This window comes from Zalophus californianus, chromosome 11, assembly GCF_009762305.2.
Source record: "Zalophus californianus isolate mZalCal1 chromosome 11, mZalCal1.pri.v2, whole genome shotgun sequence".
Lineage (NCBI taxonomy): Eukaryota > Metazoa > Chordata > Mammalia > Carnivora > Otariidae > Zalophus > Zalophus californianus.
In genome coordinates, this window is record NC_045605.1 from 68,742,180 (window position 1) to 68,766,359 (window position 24,180).

General features: G+C 35.1%; 1 protein-coding gene across 4 annotated transcripts in view; it reads left to right on the forward strand.

Moving 5' to 3' along the window:
* Window positions 1–24,180, forward strand: part of FAR1 (fatty acyl-CoA reductase 1) — a 67,065-nt gene that overhangs the window by 38,608 nt on the left and 4,277 nt on the right. Inside the window, exons 4-11 of one of the 4 annotated variants that reach the window (XM_027578700.2) lie at window positions 3,989–4,168; window positions 6,677–6,854; window positions 7,916–7,960; window positions 8,100–8,227; window positions 9,364–9,431; window positions 11,440–11,611; window positions 18,548–18,677; window positions 23,811–23,938. In XM_027578700.2, the coding sequence (XP_027434501.1) occupies window positions 3,989–4,168; window positions 6,677–6,854; window positions 7,916–7,960; window positions 8,100–8,227; window positions 9,364–9,431; window positions 11,440–11,611; window positions 18,548–18,677; window positions 23,811–23,938 (1,029 nt within the window). Of the gene's footprint in view, window positions 1–3,988; window positions 4,169–6,676; window positions 6,855–7,915; window positions 7,961–8,099; window positions 8,228–9,363; window positions 9,432–10,955; window positions 11,128–11,439; window positions 11,612–18,547; window positions 18,678–23,810; window positions 23,939–24,180 lie in introns of all 4 variants that reach the window. The other 3 variants (XM_027578699.2, XM_027578703.2, XM_027578702.2) reach the window with 3 other exon arrangements.

The window sequence follows — 24,180 nt, forward strand, 5'->3', positions numbered from 1 at the left end:
TACTCCCAGCATTATACCCGATATTTTGTAAGAAACCAAGAAAAATTGCACACAGATCCTATCTATAGCAAAGCCCTTATAGTCTAACAAGGGAGATAGATTTGCTTAAATAACCGTAAAGTAGGACAGAAAGTAGGGAGTCACTAAAGAGCGTACATTAAGTGCTGTGAGAATTGAGAGGTGGTAGAGCTCATTTATTTTCAGATATGATGGTTTATGAATCTTGGGGTGGGAAAAAGTGGGTATCAAGATTAGGAATTGTAAAGAAATACTGACAAAAGATGAGGGGAGAGTGACGTTGAGGATAATGAAGGGAATTTCTTAAATATTTGATCCTGGGGTCTGTTGTTCCTAAGGTAATAAGGAAAGAAAGTGAAGATAGGACAGTGGGGTTGAAAGTAAAGGAGTGTCAAGAAACTAGAGACCATGATGAGGACAGAAAACAGGCTTACAAGGGGAATTGGAGGGGCAGATGGTGTGGTCTGGGGGAAATTCTTAGTATGAGATGTCAGAGATGCAGCAATTTGAATGTGAGAATATGTGAATATGAACATATGAATATGGGAGTAGGTGTTTTGAAAGGAGTGGAAGTAAAGATGGATGATGAGAAAGGATTAAGAAGCTTTGAGTCTAAGGGCACCAACTCTCCCACTTCAGAATGCATTATGAATCTTAGGAATTCCTGGAAAATGTGTTAAAAAATGTAGAATTTTAGACTCTACCTGCAAAATTCAGACTCTCTGGTTTGGGGTAATACCCAGGAATCTTTATCTGTAGCGAGACCCCTGAGTATGATTTTAAATTATAAATGTCTGGGTCCCCTACCTTAAGATTGATTAATTGGTCCCGAGACATCTGTGTTTGTGTCTTCATTGAATTAAAAAAAAAAAAACCAGCAAGCAATAGTGATGAGATCTCATGTAGGAAGTATTTTCTCAGAAATGGGGAAGGGGAGAGAGATATCATAATGGCCTGCGGAAGTTATTTAAAATATAGTTTTCCAGGGGCACCTGGCTGGCTCAATTGGTAGAGCGTGTGACTCTTGATCTTGAGGGTAGACATTACATAAAAATATAAAATCTTTAAATATAAATATATATACATAATATATAAAACTATATAAATAAATAAATATGTATGTTACACATATATAGTTTTCCAGGCTTCGATTCAGACATTACAAAGTGCCTGAGGATGAGGTCCAACAGTCTACACTTTTAATAAGCTCTCAGGTATCTGTCATGCCAAGCATGAGCTCTCTGGTTTAAGGTCTTAGAAGTATTATCAACACAGATTTTGAACAATCCAGCATATCTGTACAAGACAGATGAACAAGAAGATTTATTAGGCAGTTCAAGTTGAGTTTTATTTTTTTTTTTGAAGTGTCTTCTATGTCTACGTTAATGATGGACCATAATTAACAAAAGATGTGTTCATTTTGCCCCCTCCTCCAAAAGCTAATGTTATTTAAGATGCGTTTATGGCTCCGTATAATCAAACCATGAAAATATTATTATTATTTTTTGCTTTCTAGTGATCTAACATGTCAGGGTCCCAGCCAGAATTTCAATGGAGTAGAAATTGTATGATGGTAAAATAGAGTGAGATTATTAGCCTTGCAGAGATACTGAGAGTTACTTATGTAAGTATATAAGGTGCCTTCAGGTTTGGGCTCTCAGGTACAGGGGTAGTAGACAAGGTACCAGGAGTGTTCTCTCTGAAGTTATTCCTTATTTTCAGTGACCCAGAAATTCTGTCACCATCCTCAGGAACCTGTAACAGAATATCCTTTGTGTACTGCTCCCAAAACCTTACTCTCCCTTGCTTCATTGTTTTACAAATGCAAAAGAAAATAGCATATTGCCTTACAGTCTAGTGGACTGTATCCTCTCTGTGAAATGTCTTTTTTGCTGGATTTCCATTTGAGCAGATTTTCCCCCCTCATTTGAGATAAGGAAGAAAAAAGATACACTCGTGATTGTAAGACCTCAAACCAATTACTTCATTAAAAAAAAAATTCCTTCTAGTATGTTTTCATGAACCCTCGGATACTATTAAATTAAAAGAAAAAATAATGCACAGGATTTTTTTCTTTCATGAATTATTTTTTGTTCTTGGTGACCCAGAACTTGTTGTCCTGTCCTCAGGAACCTGTAACAGAATATTTTCTGTATACTTCTCCCAAAACAGTACCCTCCCCATCCCTGTTGTTTTGCAAATGCGAATAGATATCAAAGCACTGCTTTATAGTCAAGTGGACCAGATTCTATCAGTGACATATCCTAGCCTTTTAAAAGATTAATTGGATTTTTTTCTTCTTAAATACTGAAAAATGTAAGAATTTTGGAAAGTACCTAAAACTACTGTGATTTTTTAAAACATTCCCTTGTGGTCTATCTTGGAACATACATTGTTTTATGTAAAAATGTAAACAGAATTTCTGATTTTACTTAGGGAAACAATTTCCACATTTCTAATTTTTTTCATAGTTAAAATTTTTGTGATGTGATGGTGATACACCATAATTTATGTATAATGTTCACTAGGTATAGCAAATTTAGGGAATTTTCATTTTTTTCTTTGAAAAATTACAGTTAGAACAAGTTTTTCCTTTGAGTTAATTTCAATAGGTTAACTAGATTAGTAATTATATAATTTCTGTACTTCCTGGTACTTTGTCTTAATCTCTTTTGAATCCGTTATATCAGTGTAGTCACCAACAGTGTATTACTTTGCCAGTTTTATCACAGTATTACTGGTGTTGAGTATATCAACTTTTTTTGTTCAAATAACAAGTAAGAACTACCCACCATCTCATTACCTTTAGTAATATTTATTGAATGCCTGTTTTAGTGCCTTTTTAGGAATGAATAATGCTAAATACTTGCAAGCTCTTTATTTCATTTAATTTTATACAAATCCTAGTAGGTAGACTGTATTATAGTTCCCATTTACAGGTGAGGAAATTGAGGCCTGAGTGTGTGACTAACTATGCAAGGTCACTGAGTGCTAGCTGGTAGGTAGGCTAAGTCAGAATTTGAACCCAGGTCTTACTCCCAGAGTATTGTTCTTAATCCTGCTTTACTTTATAATGTGTGTATTTTAAAAATATTCTTGCAGATTTCCCGTGTTTTTACAGTTGTTGTATAATTATTTTAAATGACTATTCTTTCATTGTGATAAAATACCTGCTTTGTTAAAGTTTATTCATTTCATTCATAGTGAATATTTAGGCTCTCTAGGCTTTTGCTATTACTAGGTAAGGCTTTATTGATTATTTTTCTGCATATATTTGCATTTGTGAAATTATTTACCTTGGATAAATTTCAAGGAGAGAATAATATATAGATCATTTTTGAGACTTGCATATGCCTCTTGTGGCAAAATGTACCCGTTTTATTATAAAACCCCTTTAAGTCTTATAAGCTAGTCTTTAAAAAAGTGTTTGGATTAATTGCTACACAGAGAAATGAACATATTCTTACTTGATTATATGTTAATATAACTTAATGTTTCTGAGTTTTCTTTGACTGTTTTACCCTTATTGGTGACTCTGCCTTAGCATTTTAAAGTTACTTAACCATTCTGATTACTTCTTTGTAATTCCATATCATGAAACAGTATACTTTTAAAAATCAAGGTGCAAGAGAAGTCTAACATGACTTCAAAATGTATGTATAAAAGCCAAAGACCGAAGCTATCTGTGTTTATTTCTGGGTAATTTAAAAATTTTAATTTTTTTTTTTAATCCTAGTGTGAGGCTTCTTTTATAATCAGAAAATCTTTCTTTTTAAATGCAACTGATACAATGGATGTACTTTATATTGAAATAAGATATACAAGATCAGACCTAAGGGACCAGTTGTAAAGAAACAAAAATCTGTCTCTCTAATGGAAATAAAAATATTTTAGCAGGTAAAATAAGTGACTTTCTAATTTTTCACTGGGAAAGCTTTCCAATTTTTCATTGTCACTTTTTCTTTTATAGAGATGCTGTTCAGTTAAATGTGATTGCTACACGCCAGCTTATTCTCCTTGCACAACAAATGAAGAACCTGGAAGTATTCATGCATGTATCAACAGCATATGCCTACTGCAATCGAAAGCATATTGATGAAGTAGTCTACCCACCTCCTGTGGATCCCAAGAAGCTGATTGATTCTTTAGAGTATGTTTGTTTTAGATTTATACACATTGGATTTGATCCCAAAACTCTGGACCCAAGGTTATCTATTTATGTGTATCTCTTGGTCTAATTTCAGTTTTTCTCTCTCTCTCTCTTTTCACCTACACATATGTATACATTTATCTCTTCCTTACTCAACCAGTTATTGCATATCTTACTGTGTTCTTATTGTGTAGATTTATATCTGAATGACGGTTGGTGAAGTCAAGGAGGATCTTTCACATTTGACCAGGTGTGAGGGTTGGAGGAAGGTCTCTGAACAGCTCATCCATGATATTAGGGCCTCTGTTTTCCAGGGAGTTAATCTAGCAACTATGAGAAGTGCTTGATACCCATGGAGACTAATGACTTGCCTATTCATTAGCAGGGTTCTAATTGATTAAAAAATTATCCTTTTTCCCCCCAAATGGAGTGTATCTGTATAGAGAGGCCTTAAATTATTAGAGGATCAGTCTCATTCCTTTAAATGATACTCCTAGTGTTATTGTTTATTATCTTTCTGAGGACTAGGATCCTGTCACCAATTATTATTTGAGAAATATTTGTGAGTATTTGATGGATATGGCATAAGTGAAGTCGGCAGGGTCAAGATTTCATTTGCTTCAGGCTGTACTTTCTCATCAAGTGAAACAAACAGAATCAGAGCAAAAACAAAAAGAAGGGTCTTTTCTTCTTTAATGGGTAGAATTATAGAAAATTCCCATCTCCATCATATCTGAACATTTGTTAATCCTCCGATATTAGCCCTGTGGACTTTTTCCTAATTTATTCTTCTCTGTTTCCCTTAGGTTTCCTTTCTTCCCAGAGATCCTATCCACTTTCAGCTCTGTTTACTGTCCCCTGCTTTCTCAAATTATTTTTTCCTAAGGGTGCTAGAGAGCGTTCATTGTTTCTCCAAGTTTTCTACCTATAAGCATATATAAATCTTTTTCTTTATGGCTTTCCTGCTGATGAGTATGAGGAAGCAGACAGATTATAAGAAGATAAATAAGAATGGGAGTTTACCAAGACATTATAATTCCGTTTCTGTTTTTTGACTGCATTTCTTAGATGGTCCCAAATATTTACCTCCTTGTCCCCATAGGTCAGTAGTTAGAAGTGTTTAATATCTCTGGGAAAAGTTGAATGCAGAAGCTAATGAAGCTTTTTACTTTTTCTCTTTTTAGCAGTTGGTATATCCAAACATCTAAGTTGCTGAGAAAGCACTCGTAACCTTCTAATTCTGTATCTCTTTTCTTTGCTTACAAAGAAATCAGCTAACAGATAATTTTAGGGTAACTTGTAGATTGGCTCTGTAAACTCACTCCCAGTGATGAGGCTTTCTGGCTAACATCTCCTTGATTTAGCCAGTTCATAGTTTTTGCTGTTGTTTTAATGTAGCAACTGTTCCATTTTTCAAGACTCATCTCCACTATGGAATTTTTCCTAAGTTGAGTAGCAACCTCCCTTCAGTTTTGTTAGATTCTTTTTTTTTCCATGCACAAAAAGTACTTCTACATGCAGAAGAAAACTTACCTTGATAATCTCTGTTTTATGCTTCCTCATCAGTTAGTATGGGCATCTTTAGAGTATGCCATTATACTGAGTAGATAAGTCTGTATAACATCATAGATAGTAAGGAAGAGTATCTGAAAACAGGTACATAACATAGTGGAATTGGAAATGTAGAATTGGAAAGACCATGTATATCACCTAGTATATCACCCTCCTTTTACAGATGATCAGAGACATATTCGTTAATCCCCCAATATTAGCCCTGTGGACTTTTTCCTACTTTATTCTTCTCTGTTTCCCTTTTCTTCAGAGACACTGAGAGAATTGGAGGAATTTTGTGACTTCATAGTAGGTTGCTAATTGAATTTTTATAGCATGGTTCAGTTTATTTTTATCATTTACCTTAGTATTTGTTAGTCTTGCTAGTGAGATCATAACAGTTTTTAGTGCTTTACATGAACTACTTAGATCCCTAGACCTTTTATATTAATTGTAAATGTATGTTCATTGCAAATGTTTGTAATTAACATATGGTGCTGTTATGGTGGTAATATACAAGTCTGTAATTCCTAATCTGAAATCCTTGGGGCTAGATATATTTTGGAATTTCTTTGGACGTCAGAAAGGAAATATCTATATACTCTGTAATATGAAGTGATTTCACCTAGATCCGGGATAGCACCCCTGATCAAACACATATGAAGTGTATGAATATTTACCTTAAGTGGTCTTTTTTAAAAGGCCATAAATCAGTTCAGATCAGTTATTGCTGTCTACCATATTATTTATGAAAGAACTCTTGGCTTTCAGACCTTTTGGGATATAGAAATTGTATATAAGAGATGTGGACTTGTAGTTGATGTTTAATGAAAGTAAGATTCACTTTTTTTTTTTTTTTTTTAGTAAAAGTCAAATCATTTGAGTCAGAGCAACAGATACGTTTGAATATGCAAAGTTACTGAAAATACTTTTGCATGCAATTTCTTTGCTAACCAGGTGGATGGATGATGGCCTAGTAAATGATATCACACCGAAGTTGATAGGAGACAGACCTAATACATACATATACACAAAAGCATTGGCAGAATATGTTGTACAACAAGAAGGAGCAAAGCTAAATGTGGCAATTGTAAGGCCATCGATTGTTGGTGCCAGTTGGAAAGAACCTTTTCCAGTAAGTTGTGAGAAATCTTTGTAAATAATGGAATTAAGAATTTTAAGTCTTGCCTTTGTATAAAAAGAGTTGGCAGTTGTTTGATACAAGAGCAGGTGTTATTTACTGTACATGGCTTACTATGGCAAAATTGTTCTCATTCATAGAAAGAGATACTTTCGTTGGTACTTTTTTGTAATGTAATGCTGCGTATATAGAAATGCAGATAAACATTTTCCAAATCTTAACTGAAAGTTAAATTCAGTCAAAGGCTGCGATGTTGTCTGGAGTCAAAGTAGACATTGCGTTATACGTTTTCTTTGTGACTGACAAGATATTGGACTCTGACACATCAGCATTTGCTGACTTTTAAAATTATTTACTGATTAGTTTCCCTTGTGGAGGTGAAAGAAATAGAGCTAAGAATATTCAGGATCTTATTTTATTTCATTTGCTTTTTTGTTCCAAAAAGAGGCAAGCCTTCCAAGGGGTAAACTCTTCCTTGTATAGATCACAAGCTAAGAAAGGCATAAGAGATTTCTATGATAATTTGCTATAGAAAAGCAGGCCATTATGGTATTTTTGAATCCCTGGAACAAGGGAAAACAGATATAAACTAACATGAATTGATTTACAAAAAACCTAGGTCTCTATTATGATAGTAAGTGGTATCTCTTGTTGCTTTGACAAATGTTGTCTTTTCTTCTGTTTTATTCAATTATATTGAGGAGTTCCCATTTCCCCCTAATCTCAGGATGCTGCTTCAGTAAATAGCACAAAATCAAACTTGAGCAGGTTTAATTTAGCTAAAATATTTGACAGGTATAAACTCCTTTTTAGTGATTTCTCTTTGTAGAGAGTTAATGGAAGAGTAGGTAACCCTTTGAAAATGACTTAATTTCACCGTTTGCAATATCAGGAGAAGACTGCTTCTGTTACAGAAGGAGAGAAGTATTCTGGTCTGAATCTTATCTTTTTTAGTTTTTAGAAGAAAACTGCTAAGTATATATATGGGGTTGTAGATTTCAAATCTCTAGTTTTATAATATTTCTAAGCTCCCCCTATTTTTAATTTTTTATTAGGGATGGATTGATAACTTTAATGGACCAAGTGGTCTCTTTATTGCGGTAAGTAAACCTTTTGACTTATTTAGCATTCTGCATATTTTTCTGTTTTCAGGATATCTTTATATGTATATGTGTATGTGTGTATATATATGCACTCTGGCTTATATATCTTAAGGTGTTGTTTTTAATTTCAACAAAGGCAGGGAAAGGAATTCTTCGAACAATGCGTGCCTCCAACAGTGCCCTTGCAGATCTTGTTCCTGTAGATGTAGTTGTCAACACGAGTCTTGCGGCAGCGTGGTATTCCGGAGTTAATAGGTATATGAGGTGACAATGTCGCTTGTTAAATAAATAGTAACTGTGAAGGGAAAACAGAGCTAATGGCTGATGTTAATTAATCCCTCAGTACTGATAATTTCCATACCAATACATACAGGTATTATCACTTCCAATTGCAAGAATTGATTTAATCATAGGTAATATAGCAAGTAGTCCCATCAGTTGTAATTAAGAATTGACATTAATTTTCATATATTATCTATAGGACGGACAAGTTCATTTGGGATTAAGAATGAGAAAAACCCAAAACCCTGGTGCTTTTTTAATCCAAACTAAAACTTGGTATAAACTCAACATATAAAAAACTGAAATTTTCAGAGACTGGCTTACATATATCAAACATGGCACACTAGGGTAGCTTTAAAGATTTATTTATTTGAGAGAGAGAGAGAGAGAGAGAGAGAGCAAGAACACAAGCAGGAAGGAGGAGCAGAGGAAGGGGAGGGGAGCAGAAGCCCCCCCCCGCCTGAGCAGGGAGCCTGATGGGCTCGATTCCAGGACCCTGGGATCATGACCTGAGCTGAAGGCAGATACTTTCAGCTGCTGAGCCACCCAGTTGCCCCACTAGAGCACCTTTAATTGACTTAGGCCTCTTTGTAAAAGGGAGTAGTAGCATTTACAGGTAACTCTTAAATTTTAAGCTTTTCAATAACATTTTTTTCCCCTAATCAATAAACTGCCCTTATTTTTTAAGTCAGCATTTTATATCCTAAAAAAGGATGTGATTATATGAGTATATTGTTTCTGGTAAAAGGGAACTCAGTCCATAATTTTTAAACTAGAGCCTCTGGAAATGAAAAGAAGATAGGAAGAGCTGAGGTTGTTTGTCAGTGTTGTTTTCCTTACATTTAAAAACAGATACTCCTGCTATTATAAGGAAGAAAAATATGAAAAGAGAAAAATATTTATTTTTTTATAATAATTTTTTTGGTGGGGGGGAAGGGTAGTTGTAAATAGTCCTTCAGACACAAAGATGAATTGTTTAAGGCTAATTTTTAAAAATAATCAGTGTAGAAGAGGTACCCATCATCCTTACTTCTTCCCACTTGAATATTGTATAAGATTTAGATTGGATAAGTTTGGCCTCTTTTTGTATTTCATTGCTTTGATCTTTGTCTTTGCAGACCAAGAAACATCATGGTGTATAATTGCACAACAGGCAGCACTAATCCTTTCCACTGGGGTGAAGTTGGTATGATTTTACCTGTGTTTTTGAATGTTAGAATAAATCTTAACTTAAAATACTCACTGAGTTTTTATGTTAGAATATACCCACAAGGCATTAAAAAGCCACTGAGTTACCAATTTATTATTTTAAGTGCCATATTAGAATATCTATACCTATACTGCCTTGTGGTCCTTAGCAGTATTTCATAAATTAAAAAACATCCTGCAGTATATTCCCTCCTTGGCCCACCCTTTTCTGACTGTACTAATTTTCTGCTGCCGTCTGCAGCATCCTTAACAGATAAATGCCCATGATGAGGAAAGAGTGATTTTTTTTTTCCCTCCCTCATGGTACTCTCAGGCCTGATGTTTTCTATCCAAAGGCAGTATCACTTCCAACTACAGGAGTTGTTATATTACAGAAGCCAGCTAGCTCCTAGCTACCTACCTAGCCAGCTACCCCAAGAGTAATAAATTAAGGAGTTAGCAAGGAGGATACGTTTTGCCAGAGTATTTTCTATTACATTTATTAATTTATTGAAGTTCACAAATTCACAGGAATATGTGTGCTATATTGCTTGTTCTAAATTAGGATTAATAGAACTTAAAGCCTACTGAAATTGAATAATTTTTAAGTTATTTATGTTTTCAAATTTAAAGTAAGGTATATCGATGGCATTGATTTAGTAATAGGTCTTATTTTACCTCTCATTGAACAATTTTGTTACCCTTACAGAACAGTTTTGATTTTAAAGTAAATCTTTATATCATTTGTCCTGGGGTTTTTCTGTGCCATTTTTATTTCAATTTAAAGATTGACCATTATAACATGTAAGAAAAAAATCCAGTCTAAGGGTGATTTTAATTTTATGATAAGTATTTAAATAGTATTCTAAGAATTTTAAAACACTGAAATGAGTTAGGTTTTTTGTAATCTCTCATAGTGTTGTAAAGTTTAGTAAAAATCAAGTTGAACATTATTTTTAAGTGGATTTCTCTATACATTTCCATTAAAGTATTAACATAGATAATAGATTTGATTTTGTCGGTATTGTGTTGCCTAAATAAATTACAGCAGAAGTTAATTTTGGGTTGTTTTAAGCTTGTTGATGTATGTTAATTTGAGCAACTTAATTATTTATAAGCAAAGGATGATGATTTTCCTTTTCTTTTTTAAGTAAGTATACAGTAATAAGAATCTGGAAAGAGGAACAGAAAGAAAGAAGCTATCGTGAGAGGTGAAATATAGAAAGTGACATTGTAAACTGACATAGGTAAAACATTAAAAGGATTTTTAAGAGTGAATTGTAACAAAAATTCATTCATCTAATTAAAATTCATAAATAGTGACAGTTCTAAAACCACTCAAGTTCAGCAGTCTAATATTCATATTCTCTTAGCTACTATCAAGAGTAGAAAAGTTTGTTTTTTAATTGAGTGAACTCTGACATCTTCGGTAAAATATTTTGCTTTGTAAAAACATGATTTTTTTTTCAAAACTTCATTACATGGTTATTATCAAAGCTGTTACACAACTTTTCTTCCTCAGAATACCATGTAATTTCCACTTTCAAGAGGAATCCTCTCGAACAGGCCTTCAGACGGCCCAATGTAAATCTAACCTCCAATCACCTTTTATATCATTACTGGATTGCTGTAAGCCATAAGGCCCCAGCATTCCTGTATGATATCTACCTCAGGATGACTGGAAGAAGCCCAAGGTAATGCTGACTAGCTCTGTCTTATCTGTTCCTCTGACTGTTAAACAACCCATGCTTACACTAAAATGCATATTCATTAACTCTGTATTTGTTTATGCTTATGATAAGGCTTAATGGCCTTTTGTGAATGAGAAGACTCTTGAAATTAAGACTTTGTCAGAAAAGCAAAGGTAGTGTCATCACTTACTCTAATTTATTCTGAAGTTTGGATGATAAATTATTGTCATGTGCTGAATTCTAGGTCTAACTTTAGGTATTTTTTCTGAATAACAAATAACATTCAAAATGCTCTGATGCTTATTTTTCCTACAGGATATTATCTAAGTCATTCCTTCAAGATGAATCCTTTAAACCAAGTGGTCAGGCGCCCCAGTCTTAAGTTTTATTCCAACAACTTATTGCTTCATTATTGGAAGGGTGTCAGACATACAGTACCTGCATTATTGCTTGATCTTGCACTCAGGTTGACAGGTCAGGAACCGTGGTAAGAAGAATAGCAGTAAATACACCTATGTATTGGTAAGGTGGTGGAAGCTTGCTGGAGAGACAAAAAAGTCCGCTAGCATGAGCTTTACCTTTAGAATTACTAACCTGATTAATCACAATCACAATCAAGATGCTAGGACATTTCTTAGAAATTTAGAATATTTGGGGAGACTAATTGTGGATCTCATTCTTATTGGGCCATTGATCCTCCAAAATCCCATAATGGAGGAAATGTCCAGCATCAAGGTTGTCATTGTTATTATAAGCTGAAATTGAGCCCGTCTCTCCCCCTTAAAAACTTAGAGGTGAGTCTGTAGGGGATTAAGGGTAAAATGTTTGCTATGAGTGGATTGTACAGTTTTATATGAAAAAACGTAGAATGCTTCTAAAAAATTACTGGCTTGAAATATCTCAGCTGCCCATTCAGCTTATAATATGGTAATTACAGTTTTTGACTAATTTTCCAGGTTGAAAATGTCATAGTTTAAAACAAAAGTTAACAAATGGGAAGTTTTCTATTTTCTTATGGTTGTTATATAGCCTTTCTTTCTTCTTTTCTTTCTTATTGAAACCCCACAAACTTTAAAGTCCTCCTACTGTCTTTACCAGAATTATAGCAAAATGTACCATAAATATATCTATTTTTTTTAACTACATTGGCGTTACAGTGGAGCCTTTGATTGGAGAGTTCAGGATTTGAGTATTAATGTATAAAGAAGATGCTGATTCCAGAACTTCCATCAACTGTTCAAAAAATAAAAGTGAGGTATCTGCCAGTTATAGTGTATCAGGATCTGAGTTTCTTGTAGGGATTTTCTGTGGATTCAGTTGTCCATTATGTTCCTAACCCAATGTGTTAAATATTGAAATATGTGAGAGGTGTCAAATTGAACAACTTTAGGACAGGTAAAGAAATACTTAATGGAAAAAAGATCCAAAATATATCAATTATTTTGAAGTTTTTTTAGAGTGGTCTATGAAATGCAGTATTTGTGATTGGCAGCATTCTTTCATGGCAAAAAAGCAAATGTAAATTCATGAGTGATGGCATTGCATGCTTTCCTGATATTAATAAGGTTATTGCATATTAGAGCAGAAAAGTCAAAACTAGATCAAAAAAGTAAAACAGGGTAAACATATCACAAAGCCTTATACAGAAAAGGGGACTTAGTAAACTTAAACAATGAATGAATAGCCAAAGTTTATTAAATAATTTATAGTAGGTGTTGCTGTATAACAAATCATCTCAAATTTAGTGGCTCTTAGAAAAGCAAAAGTTACTTTATTATTTCTTTCGTTTTATTGTTTCTCTCAGGATCAGGACTTCAGGAGGGAATCAGCTAGGCAGTTTTGGCTTGGGGGTCTTTGACATGATTGTCAGATGGAGCTGAAAGGGGGCCATGCAGTGGAAACACCTTGTGTCGCTGTATCTTCATAAAGTGTCAGGATCTCTTCCTGTAGTCTCTTTTCAAGGACTAGTGGTAGCCTTAGGGGAAATGAACTGCTTACACGGTGACCGAAGGCTTCAAGAAGTCTTTCAGCAGGCAGGTGGAAGATGTGTGCATTTTCTGACCTACCCATAGAAATCATGCAGCACTACCTCATTCTTTCAGTCACACGTGAGTCACACAAGTCCTCCAAAATTAAAGGAAAGGGAATGTAGAGAATGTTCAAGATCATGTAAAATTTGAGCAAGTTAGTTGAAAGGTATTGTTGAAGCCATTTTGGAAAGTGCAATTGGCTATAGTCAGCCTTCTGGCCACAACAGTTCATGCTCCTCCCTCATGGGAAATACACTTACTTCTTCCCCCTACCAAGACCTTTCTGGCATCAGCTTGAAGCCACTGTTGGGTCAACTGAATGTGGTACAATTGTAGATAAGGCTCTTTAGGAGTGGTTTTGCAGGTGTAGTTCCTCAAGTATTGGTCTGAAAACCTGTGAATAAAAGTGCCAAGTTACCTGCTGCCCACACACAACGTGTAAGGGTGAGACAAGCATAGGAAAATGACTGGACAATTTTGTGCAGTCACTGATCTGTAACAGTTTTGAATTCCAGCTAGGTTATGTTTGATGGTTTCTTAATTAGGGTTCAGTCCTACTCTCTGGTTGTTCTTTTTTTTTTTTTTTTAAATAAAGATTTTATTTATCTGACAGAGAGAGACACAGCGAGAGAAGGAACACAGAAGCAGGGGGAGTGGGAGAGGGAGAAGCAGGCTTCCTGCTGAGCAGGGAGCCCGATGCGGGGCTTGATGCGGGGCTCGATCCCAGGACCCTGGGGTCATGACCTGAGCCCAAGGTGGACGCTTAATGGCTGGCCTCCTCTCTGGTTGTTCTTTGAGGTTCTTGGTTCTGCCCTCTGAGTCATCCTTCTTTTTCATTAAAAAAAAAAAAAAATGGCCTGGGTTTACAACTGAATCACCTTCTTACCCTACTTCTTGCCCATAAAATGTTGGGAGTGCCTAGGGCTGGGATCAGCAAACTTGTTCTGTAAAGGGCCATGTGCATTATTCAACTCTGCTGTTAAATGTAGCTTCCACCTTGCAACCGCTCAACTGTGCAGCCATAAGCAATATGTAAATGAGTAAGCATGGCTACATTCCAGTAAAACTTTATTTACAAAAAACGGGTGGCTTTGGGGCGCCTGGGTGGCTCAGTTGGTTAAGCGACTGCCTTCGGCTCAGGTCATGATCCTGGAGTCCCGGGATCGAGTCCCGCATCGGGCTCCCTGCTCAGCGGGGAGTCTGCTTCTCCCTCTGACCTTCCCCCCTCTCATGTACTCTCTCTCTCATTCTCTCTCTCAAATAAATAAAAAAAAAAAAACAAAACAAAAAAAAAAAAAACGGGTGGCTTTGATCCCTAGGCTCTGGTCTGCTGACCCTTGATCCAGAGGCCTCTTTTCACTTTTTCTGTCCCTTTAAGTGTAAACTGATTAGATTCCTTTTAAAACTGCAGGTTTCCCGTATATCTCATTTTAAAACAATTGACTCCATTAGACCACAGCCATACGCACAGATCTCTTTGAAACATGCCTTTTTCTATCTTGGGTTCTATATGAGGTTGCTATGGAACAACACCCTTCAATCTTAGACCCTTGCCTCTTAGGTTCTGCCTCTTCGACAACAGTTTCTATGAGACATGTCTTTAAGCTTGGCATGAACCTTTTGTTTATCTGAAAGTTTCTATGAGGAACTATTTTAGATCTTTCTGAGGTCTTAACAAAGAATCTTACATCTGCATTCTGGACTTGAGCTATACTCAGAAGTCATTTCTTAAAGAATTCCTGGCTGACATTTTACTTTCCTTCCAAATTCTACTCAAATAGTTCATTTTTTTTAAAGATCATCTTTGTCCTCTCTTGAGGAAATCTTCTTGGCTAGATCATCAAGTTTATTAGGTAGAGTTTTGATTTTTCATTTTACCACAAGTGACAATTTAGTTCTAACTTCCAACAATATTTTTCTCACTTTCCTTCAAGCCCTCACAAGTACCTTCCTTAAAGCTCTCTTTAAAGTTTCCACTCACATTCTTTTCTTGGTCCTTCCAGGTTTCACCAGTGGTCTCCGCAAGGGCCTTCCAGATCTGTGTACTTGATCCTAAAGCCAATACTAGATGTTTTAGATGTTTATTATAGCAGCCTCTCATTCCCTGTACTGATATCTGTTCTGTGATCTGTGCTGCATGACATATCACTTCAAACTTAGAATCTTTTTTTTTTTAAGTTGTATAATTGACATCAAACTTCATATCTTAGAACAACAATCACTTTACTTATCTTATGATTTCTGTGGGTCAGAAATTCTAGAAGGCTTTACCTGAGTGGTTTAAGCTCAGCATCTTCCAAGTGGATGCAGTCAGATGTGGACTGGAGCAGGTACACTGTGGGAGTAGGAAAGGAAGGGTACAGAGCAGCAAGAGTGGCTGGGCATCTTTCTCATGTCATGTAGTCTCAGAGCCTTTCTACACCATCTCCCTACATGCACTGATTTGGGCTTCCTTCAGCATAGCAGCCTTAGGGGTTGGACAGCATAAATGGTGACTGAAGTCTTCAAGCGTGAGTATTCCAGTGAGCAAGGTGAAAGCTGTATCACTTTTTCTTACCCACCCTTGGAGGTTATACAGTGTCATTTCCACCTCATTCTGTTGGTTGTAAGTTACCTTTTACCTCTTGATGGGAAGATAGGGTGATATTGTAGGTGAGCATGTAGGATAGAAAATATTGTAATCACCTTTGGAGTTCAAAGTCTGCTCCAAATAGGAAACCTCAAGTAAAGAATCTTCTTAATTGAGGTTTGTCCTTTGCAAGGCTAAGTATGAGAACAGCAATGACCCTTGACCTTGGGGCTTACAGTCTAAAGGCAACAAGAGCCAGAGAGGTTTTTCCTTTAGGCAGTCTTATAAATGTTAAGTAGAGTCTTATTTATATTATTTAATTTGTTCAGATATTTACTGAATAAGGCACTGGGCTTTATGTCTCATACTGGGACCTTAATATAGTGCCTCCTTCTACATTAAAGTAATGTTAATCATGGCATTCGTGGTGTCCACTTGATTCATTTACGTTATTCTGTGTGTCAGCTAGATAAAAATCTAACTTACTGTGTTTCTCGACGTAATGATAAAAAGTACCGCTCAAACATGCCTCCTAAGGAATCCTGGGTGACAGTCACTGGGGACTAGGATGTATGGTGTTACTGCAAGTGGAGGCAGCATAAATCATTCACTCTCACTCTTGAAAGGCAGTAGATATTTCATCACTCTTAAAAATGACATTAGAAAAATGGTTCCATAGTCCGATTTTTTGGTTATTTAGCCTGACTCTCTCTAACTTCTGTGAATCTGATTTCTTTTTTTTTTTTTATCTTTCTGGTTGTTAATGGAGGGTAGTTTCGGCCTCCATCAGGGAACGTTTAAAAGCATTTGGGGATGTTTTTAGGGGGAGGTTATGCTATTGGCATCTAATGGGTAGAGGCCAGGGATGCTGAACATCTTACAGTGCACAGGACAGCCCCCCACCACAGAGAATTATTGGGCTCAGAATGTCTGTAGTGTTGAGGTTGAGAAATTCTGGGCTAGATCTTGCCCTACTCTAAAGGATTGTGATGATTTTTTTGCAGGTTGCCATAATAAAGGATAAATACATACTCAGAACATACATGGTGATGTAGTCTCAGGCATCTATCTGCTCATAGGGCATTTGAACCAAAGAGTGATTATGCAAAGTTTTAAAGTTTCTTTTTATCCCAATAGTATTCAATCCAGTACTTTTTATTGCTTGATAAATATTCCATGAACTTCACACGGAAGTGGCCTTTCAGATTTCTTTCTTCCCCTCCAATTTTTTACTGTATTCTTAAATGGCTGAATCAGTGATTGGTTGCAGGGTAATTCTGTCACTTGAGTGAATCTAAAGATAAGACTAGGTGACAATTGTCAGTGAAAAAGAAATCAGGAAGAAAAACTTGTTAAGATATATGTTGGAAAATGATGTTAAGCAAATATGTGTATGTGTGTAATTCAAGTGTACTATACTGGTTGTGATAGATATTGATTTAATTACAGACCTGTTATATCTTTTTTTTGTTTTTGTTATAGGAAAAAAATGGTCTAATCTCTTTTCTAAAAGGAGCATGTCTTGGTTTCCTCCCCGCTCCCCCCATGTGCTTTCTATCTGTCTGAACTCTTCCTGTCCAAATACAGCCTTCGATGCTCAGTAATTCTTTTCGTGTTTGATGGAAGTTTTATTTTGGGATTACTTTCTTGCATGAACTACAGTTTTCCTTTGCACAGTCCTTGTTGCCTCATTTTCTTGTAGTGTTCTGGATTCAAGGTTTCTTTCTAAACATATTGAATGTGTCCTTCAGAATTGTTTAGCTAATGTTACTGTTTTGACTTTTCCCCCATTTCTAATGTTCTAATTGTCTCCCATTTTTCCCCATTTCTAAAACCCCTGATTTGGGGACTTTCTAAACTATGTAAATGCTAATCCTTATTGTGGGAATATAAATAGAATTCTTTTAGAGTATTTCTTCACAAATTATTTTTCTGTTTATCAGAGGCCAGGGATTTTTGATGTGTGTTTTGTTTTCGAAAGTTCTTTCTTCCCTTTTCCTACTTATCATAGGTAATTAGATGTTACTGCTCTGGTTAGTGTTATGATATCAATGACTTACAGTGAGCCATGATATATAAAATGACAGATTTAAAGATTAAGGCCCTTCGTCCTTTTTAAAAAGGAACGAATAAAAAATATCAAACTTCCTTATTTCTATTCTATAAGGATGGATAATGGGGGTTTTGGGAATTTAAGTGTGTATCTTGAATTTCTATTTCAGAAAGTTTTCAGCATGAGTCATTGATTTCACAGCACATTCAGACAACCAAGAGTGGTACCTGTTTGTGTTAAAGAGAAAGTTACTTTAAAAATATATTTGGAGAGAGTTGATTAAATGGCAAACGAGTATTTCTGTATACTTTGCCTCCATGATGCTAAAGAGTTGAGATTATAACGTAACACCATATATTATGAGTTCACAGGAAATCTTAGTAATTGTAGCTGAACTAAAATGTGATTGAAGGAACAAAGAGCAAGGGAATACTAATTGAATCCATTTATTTGCTTAGGATTATAGTAGAAAATTTGACCTCAAAGTACTGTATTTCCTTTGAAAATTAATTTCGTATATCAACAGAACTCTGTTTAGGCAGCATTAAATTCATTTGCTGCTGCTTAAAAATTTTTTCCATTTTGGATTTATAAGATGTTCTTCAAAGATACAGAAATATTCTTACTCTCTGGTGGTTTGGTACACTAAATGAATTACATATTATAATTTTACTGTTACTATCTCAGTGTAGAAACTGATACCCTGGGTGGTGATGAGATTTTTCCTAATATATGCAAATTATGAATCTGTCCATTTTTCTTACAATACAGGATGATGAAAACAATAACTCGTCTTCACAAAGCTATGGTGTTTCTTGAATATTTCACAAGTAATTCTTGGGTTTGGAATACTGACAATGTCAATATGTTGATGAATCAACTAAACCCTGAAGATAAAAAGGCAAGTATTTTCTGTTTTATATTAGAAAATATGTAGCATACTAATTGGAGAACCATTAGCAACCTGAGAAATAATTGGACATTTTCCACAATCAGTATGCAACAAGAAAGACATTTGACCTATTTATAGTGTCTTGTTAGAGCTTCAGTCGTAATTGTTGGTGGTAAAATTGCTCTATCTTAAAATTTATAGTGTAAGTATTTGAGAGCGGCAGAGATGCTTTCAAAGTATGATTGAAATGTTGATTCTTTTTTTCCCTTTAGTCAAATTCATAGAAAACTTGGATTTCTTTATGCATTTTTCCTTCACTTTGTTTTCTTTGAATTTCGAGAAAAAATCTTCTCTCTGAAATTGTTTTACTCATATATTCTTTAATTTCTTATCATTCCACATTTTGTCCTCTATTAGTTTGAAACTTAAACTCTTTATGTGTGTGTTTTTTTTTTTTGAGGTTACCTTAGATATTTTAACATGCATACCTAACAAAGTCTAAATTAAGCAATTTCTATAGCCTCTTCCTTAATGATATTTAGGACCTTAAAGTGTTTAATATACATATTTATACATTACTTCAGTTCTCTATTTAAATCTTATAATTAGATATGATTTTGGTTAGTTTTATTTAGATTTAACCAATACTTATCAGTGTCTTTACTATTAGATCTTCTCTTTAGGGTCATTTTCTTTCAGCTTGAAATCTATCCAGAATATGATTTAGTAGGGTGTCTGTTAGTAGTGAACTCTCAGTGTTTGATTGTCTGACGTGTCTTTATTTCACTCTTGTTTCTGTAACATGATTTTGGCACATTAAAGATAACTTTCTCTTTTGTATTCCTTTAATATTTGGCTTATGTTATTGCTGTTGAAAAAACCAGTCTCATTTGCTCTTGCATTATGGGTCAACTCTTATTCTTGTCTCTTTTTCAGAGTTTTTCTTTGGTATTGTGCAGTTTCACTGTGAATATGTCTGGGTGTGTATATATATATATATATATTTTTTTTTTTTTAATTTATCCTGTTTCACAGTGGGCTTCCTGGATCTGAAGTCAAATTATTATTATTTATTCACATATGGCCTCTTCACCATTCTCTTGTCTTCTTGTGAAATTTTAATGAATTTTAGATCATTCTCACCTCCAGGTCTTTTAACTTTTATTTCACATTTTGTGTCTCGTTGTTTCTGGCCTGAGAGCTAATAATTAAAGTTCTGTGGTAGTCTTTCATCTGTGCCTAAGCCACCCCATTGAATTTTGGGTTTCAGGTATTTTCACTTTTAGAAGTTTGGTGTATTTTTCAAATCTTACAGACATTTCTTAAATCTTTAGAATTTTTTTTCTTGACACATGGTAGACATAATTGTTTTAAATTCTGTTTCTGCTAATTCAGACTTCTAAAGGTTGTGCAGCTTAGCATCAGCCACTTCATCTGTCTTTTAAGCTAGCTCTCATTCATGGCACCTTGTTTCTTGTTTCTTATTGTTTGACTGTAAATTCATGTTCCTTGAGGATTTCTGTGGGAATTTTTTGAAGCCTGTGTTGAAATTGCAGTTTCCCAATAAGGATTCGCCCTTCTGCCAGTAGCCTAGTGAGTGTTAGCATTAACTAGCCAGGTGACATTAAGATGTCAGGACCCACTTTGAAATATCTGATGAAGTTTTTAGCACACCTCAGGTAAATATGGGCCTTCAGTAGTCTGGTTCATGATTACAGTTTCTCAAAGGCGATTTTTTTTTTCCCATCTTCCCAGTCGCAGCTTCCTTTCTCTTTCCACTTCTTTCCTTAAAAATTTTAATGTTTTATTTAATATATCCAAAATAATATATAATTTAAACAAAAATTTAAAAATTACTTAAAATTTAAAGAACTATTTAAAGGATATTATACTTTCAATTTTTTTTATACTGAGCCTTTCAAACCCAGTGTGCATTTTACACTCTCCAGCACATCTCAGTTCAGACCAGTCACTTTCAAGTTCCCAAAGATGGGTGTGGCTTGTGGTGGCTACCATACTAGATAATGCAGATCTAGTCCCATTGTACTGGTTGTGCATGACAAAAGCATCAAGAGTGCAGGTTTTCTGCCCACTTCTGTGTGTGGTGGGTTTACTTTTTTTTTTTCACCTTTGCTCTGAGGCTACAGCTTTTGGAATTTTTATCTTTTTGAAGAAATATTCCATAAGACTCCTTAACTTATGGGGCCGGAGGCTTTATAAGCCAGTCTTCCTCCTTGCCTACGGCCTTCAAAGCAGAAGGTATAAGTACCAGGGTCCTGCAAATAATCTCAGGAGATTTGTGGCTTCTGCTGATTCCTTATTTTCTCCCTTCCCATCTTCCCTCTCCCCATCCCAGTGTACAACACATGCTACCCAGTGGATTATCAGAAAGTGAGCACCCCGGTGAAAAAATAGAACATTATCCACAGAAGATCCCCTTACGCCCCCTCCCAATCACTATCTCCCAAAAGTAACAACTATCTCAGATGCTAACACTAAATGGTAGTTATACCCATTGTTGACTGTATACAAATGGTATCATAATACAGTATTTTTTCCTTTTTTTGTTGATATTTGAGTTATTTCCAGTTTTTGGCTATTAGGAATAATTTTTTGAACCATGTGCACACATTTGTATAGGATCTATACCTAGAAGTAGAATAGTAGCTAAGTCAAAGGGTATTTGTATGTTCAATGTAATTGATAATGCTTAACAGTTTTCCACAGTAGTTGCACCAATTTATATTCCAAGTGGTAGTTCATGAGAGTTCCTGTTAATCCATGTCCTCCGAACAGTTAGCCTTTTCATTTTAATTTTTAATTTTAGCCACCTTGTTGGGTGTATAGTGGTATCTCAATGTAATGTTAATATGCATTTCATATTACGTAAAAAGTTTGTGTAGAAATGGCAAAAATTGCCAATAATCCTATTGCAAATGGGCTAGAGATGAGGAGTTTACAGAAAATAAATGCAAATGATTTTTAACCATTTGAAAAGATACTCGTCCTCACTCATAAAAATGGAAATGTAAATTGAAACTAGACTGAGATAATTACTACTTAACAGTTTGCAAAGATGCAAACTTTGCCAGCATACCCTTTAGGTAAGGCCCTGGCCAGTGGGAGCTCTCATACATTGTTAAGAGAAAGGTATATCTTTCTCTGACCTTGTATTTTCAACTTTTCTGTATCCTTATCTTTTAGATATTTCTCTTCTAAGCAGCATATAGGTTTTTTTTCAGTCTGATAATTTTGGACCCTTATTTGGAAGACTTAATCCATAATGTAATTTCTGATAATACTTGATTTAAATCTAACTCTTAGTGTTCCTGTTTGTCTAACTTGTTTTAAGTTCTTTTTTTTTTTTTTTGCTTTCTTTGAGGTTATTTTTTACAATTTTCTATTTTCCCATCTGTATCAGTTACATAGAAATATACTAGTTGTATTGGTAGGTTACTCTAGAGATTACAGCATCCTTCCGTACTTTATCAAGGGCTAATATAATATTGGTACTTCTGCCCTTTCTTGGATAATGCAAGGACCGATACGTATTTTAATTCTGCGTGTGCATTATAGGTCTTACAATCATTATTCTTACTGCAGTCTGTGCAGTAAGTATTCACATAGATTTACCAGCATAATTGCTCTTCATTTCTTCTTCCATCTCCAGACTTCAATCTGGAATCATGTTCATTCTGCTTAAAAAAATACCCTTTAGTGTACTTCCTCTGGTGTGAGTCATCTGCTGATGTCACATCATCCCGGTTTTTATTCTTCTGGAAACATCTTTGTCAAAGATGTTTATACTGGTATAGAATTGTATGTTAACAGTTTTCTTTGAGCCCTGGAAGACATCCTCGCATAGTTTTTTGGCTTCCATTGCTTTTGAGAAGTCTCTGTCAGTTTAATACTTGTGCCTTTGGAGGTAATCCATAACACCTTTTTCTGCTGTCTTTGAAATTTTCATCTTTGATTTTCAACAGTTTTACTCTCATGTGCTCAGATACATGTGTATATGTGATGTATGTGTATTTTGAGTCTTCGACTTATGTACTGTCATTTTGGGGAAATTTCCAGCTGTTGTCTTCTCAGATAGTGCTTCTGTTCCACTCTTTCACTTTTCCTGTGGGGATCCAGTTACACATATGTAATGACTTCTCATAGTATCTCCTATCTGAAGTCGAGTCTCCATTTTAGTGCAATGTTACTTTAATGGTTTATTTATGTAGCTCTTTTGGTCTACAACTTGGTATTTTCAGATAAGTGATGGTAAATACTGAATAAATTGTTTATCACTCCAAAAAAATAATCTGTTTCTGTATGGAGAAACACTGAGCAGTGCATAGCCCTCTGATTTTGCCATGACGTAACACTTTTATAAAATTTTCTTTTCTAGATTTGTCCATCCTTTTCATCAAATGGCCTCCTTACTGTTCCCTAAACTCCTAAGCCAGCTTTCACAACATATTCTTTCTCTTGATGTCATCACTGTTCTATAGGAAAAGTAATCTGTGTGGTATGCAGATGTTCAAGAAGAGATACTGTAGATAGAAACTGGAAATAAATGTATTAGTACATGTATAAAGTGGTGAGGAATACATAGATTATTTGGACAATGGAATTTTATCTTTTTATTTTTTAATGGTACAGGCTTCTTTCTTCTTACACTTCATATACTTCTCTTTAAATGCTGGCATGAGTTTTCAGATTATCTTCTGAAATGTTTCTGTGTTTAGTGGAAGATATAAAATAGGAATAAGAATTTCTTTGTGAATGGCAGGAAGATTTTAAAAGTTAATATTATAAACATTTTGTAGTCTTGTCATGTGCAGTTAGCCTTTAAAAAAGTATGAATTTTGGGGGCACTTGGGTGGCTCAGTTGCTTAAGCTTCTGACTTGATTTCAGCCTAGGTCATGATCTCATGGGTCCTGAGATCAAGCCCTATGTCGGGGCTCTGTGCTCAGCGTGTAGTCTACTTGGGTTCTCTCTCTCTCTGCCCCTCTCCCTGTGCGCTCTCTCTGTCTCTCTCTCTCTAAAATAGATAAGTAAATCTTTAAAACAATTTTAGAAAGTGTGAATTTTTGACTAGCTATGAAAAAAATTATTCAAGAGTGTAACCGATAGATTTTTTGTTTCTGTAGACCTTTAATATTGATGTACGGCAGTTACATTGGGCAGAATATATAGAGAACTACTGCATGGGAACTAAGAAATATGTATTGAATGAAGAAATGTCCGGGCTCCCTGCAGCTAGAAAACATCTGAACAAGTAAGTTTTTTACATTGGCTTGATTTCATCTTGTCTTCCTTATGAAACATTACACAATTTTTTTTTTGGTTTTTTTTGGTAAGCTGGTATATTGAATGAAAGATACTGCTAGTGTAATATATTGCATTTAGGAAAAGTGCTTACCTTTGGACTGAAACTTTGGAAGTTTTAATTTAGTCTATGATTGTTGAAACTTACTATCAATTTATACTGTTCCTTAGCCCTAATTTCAGGTGGGAATT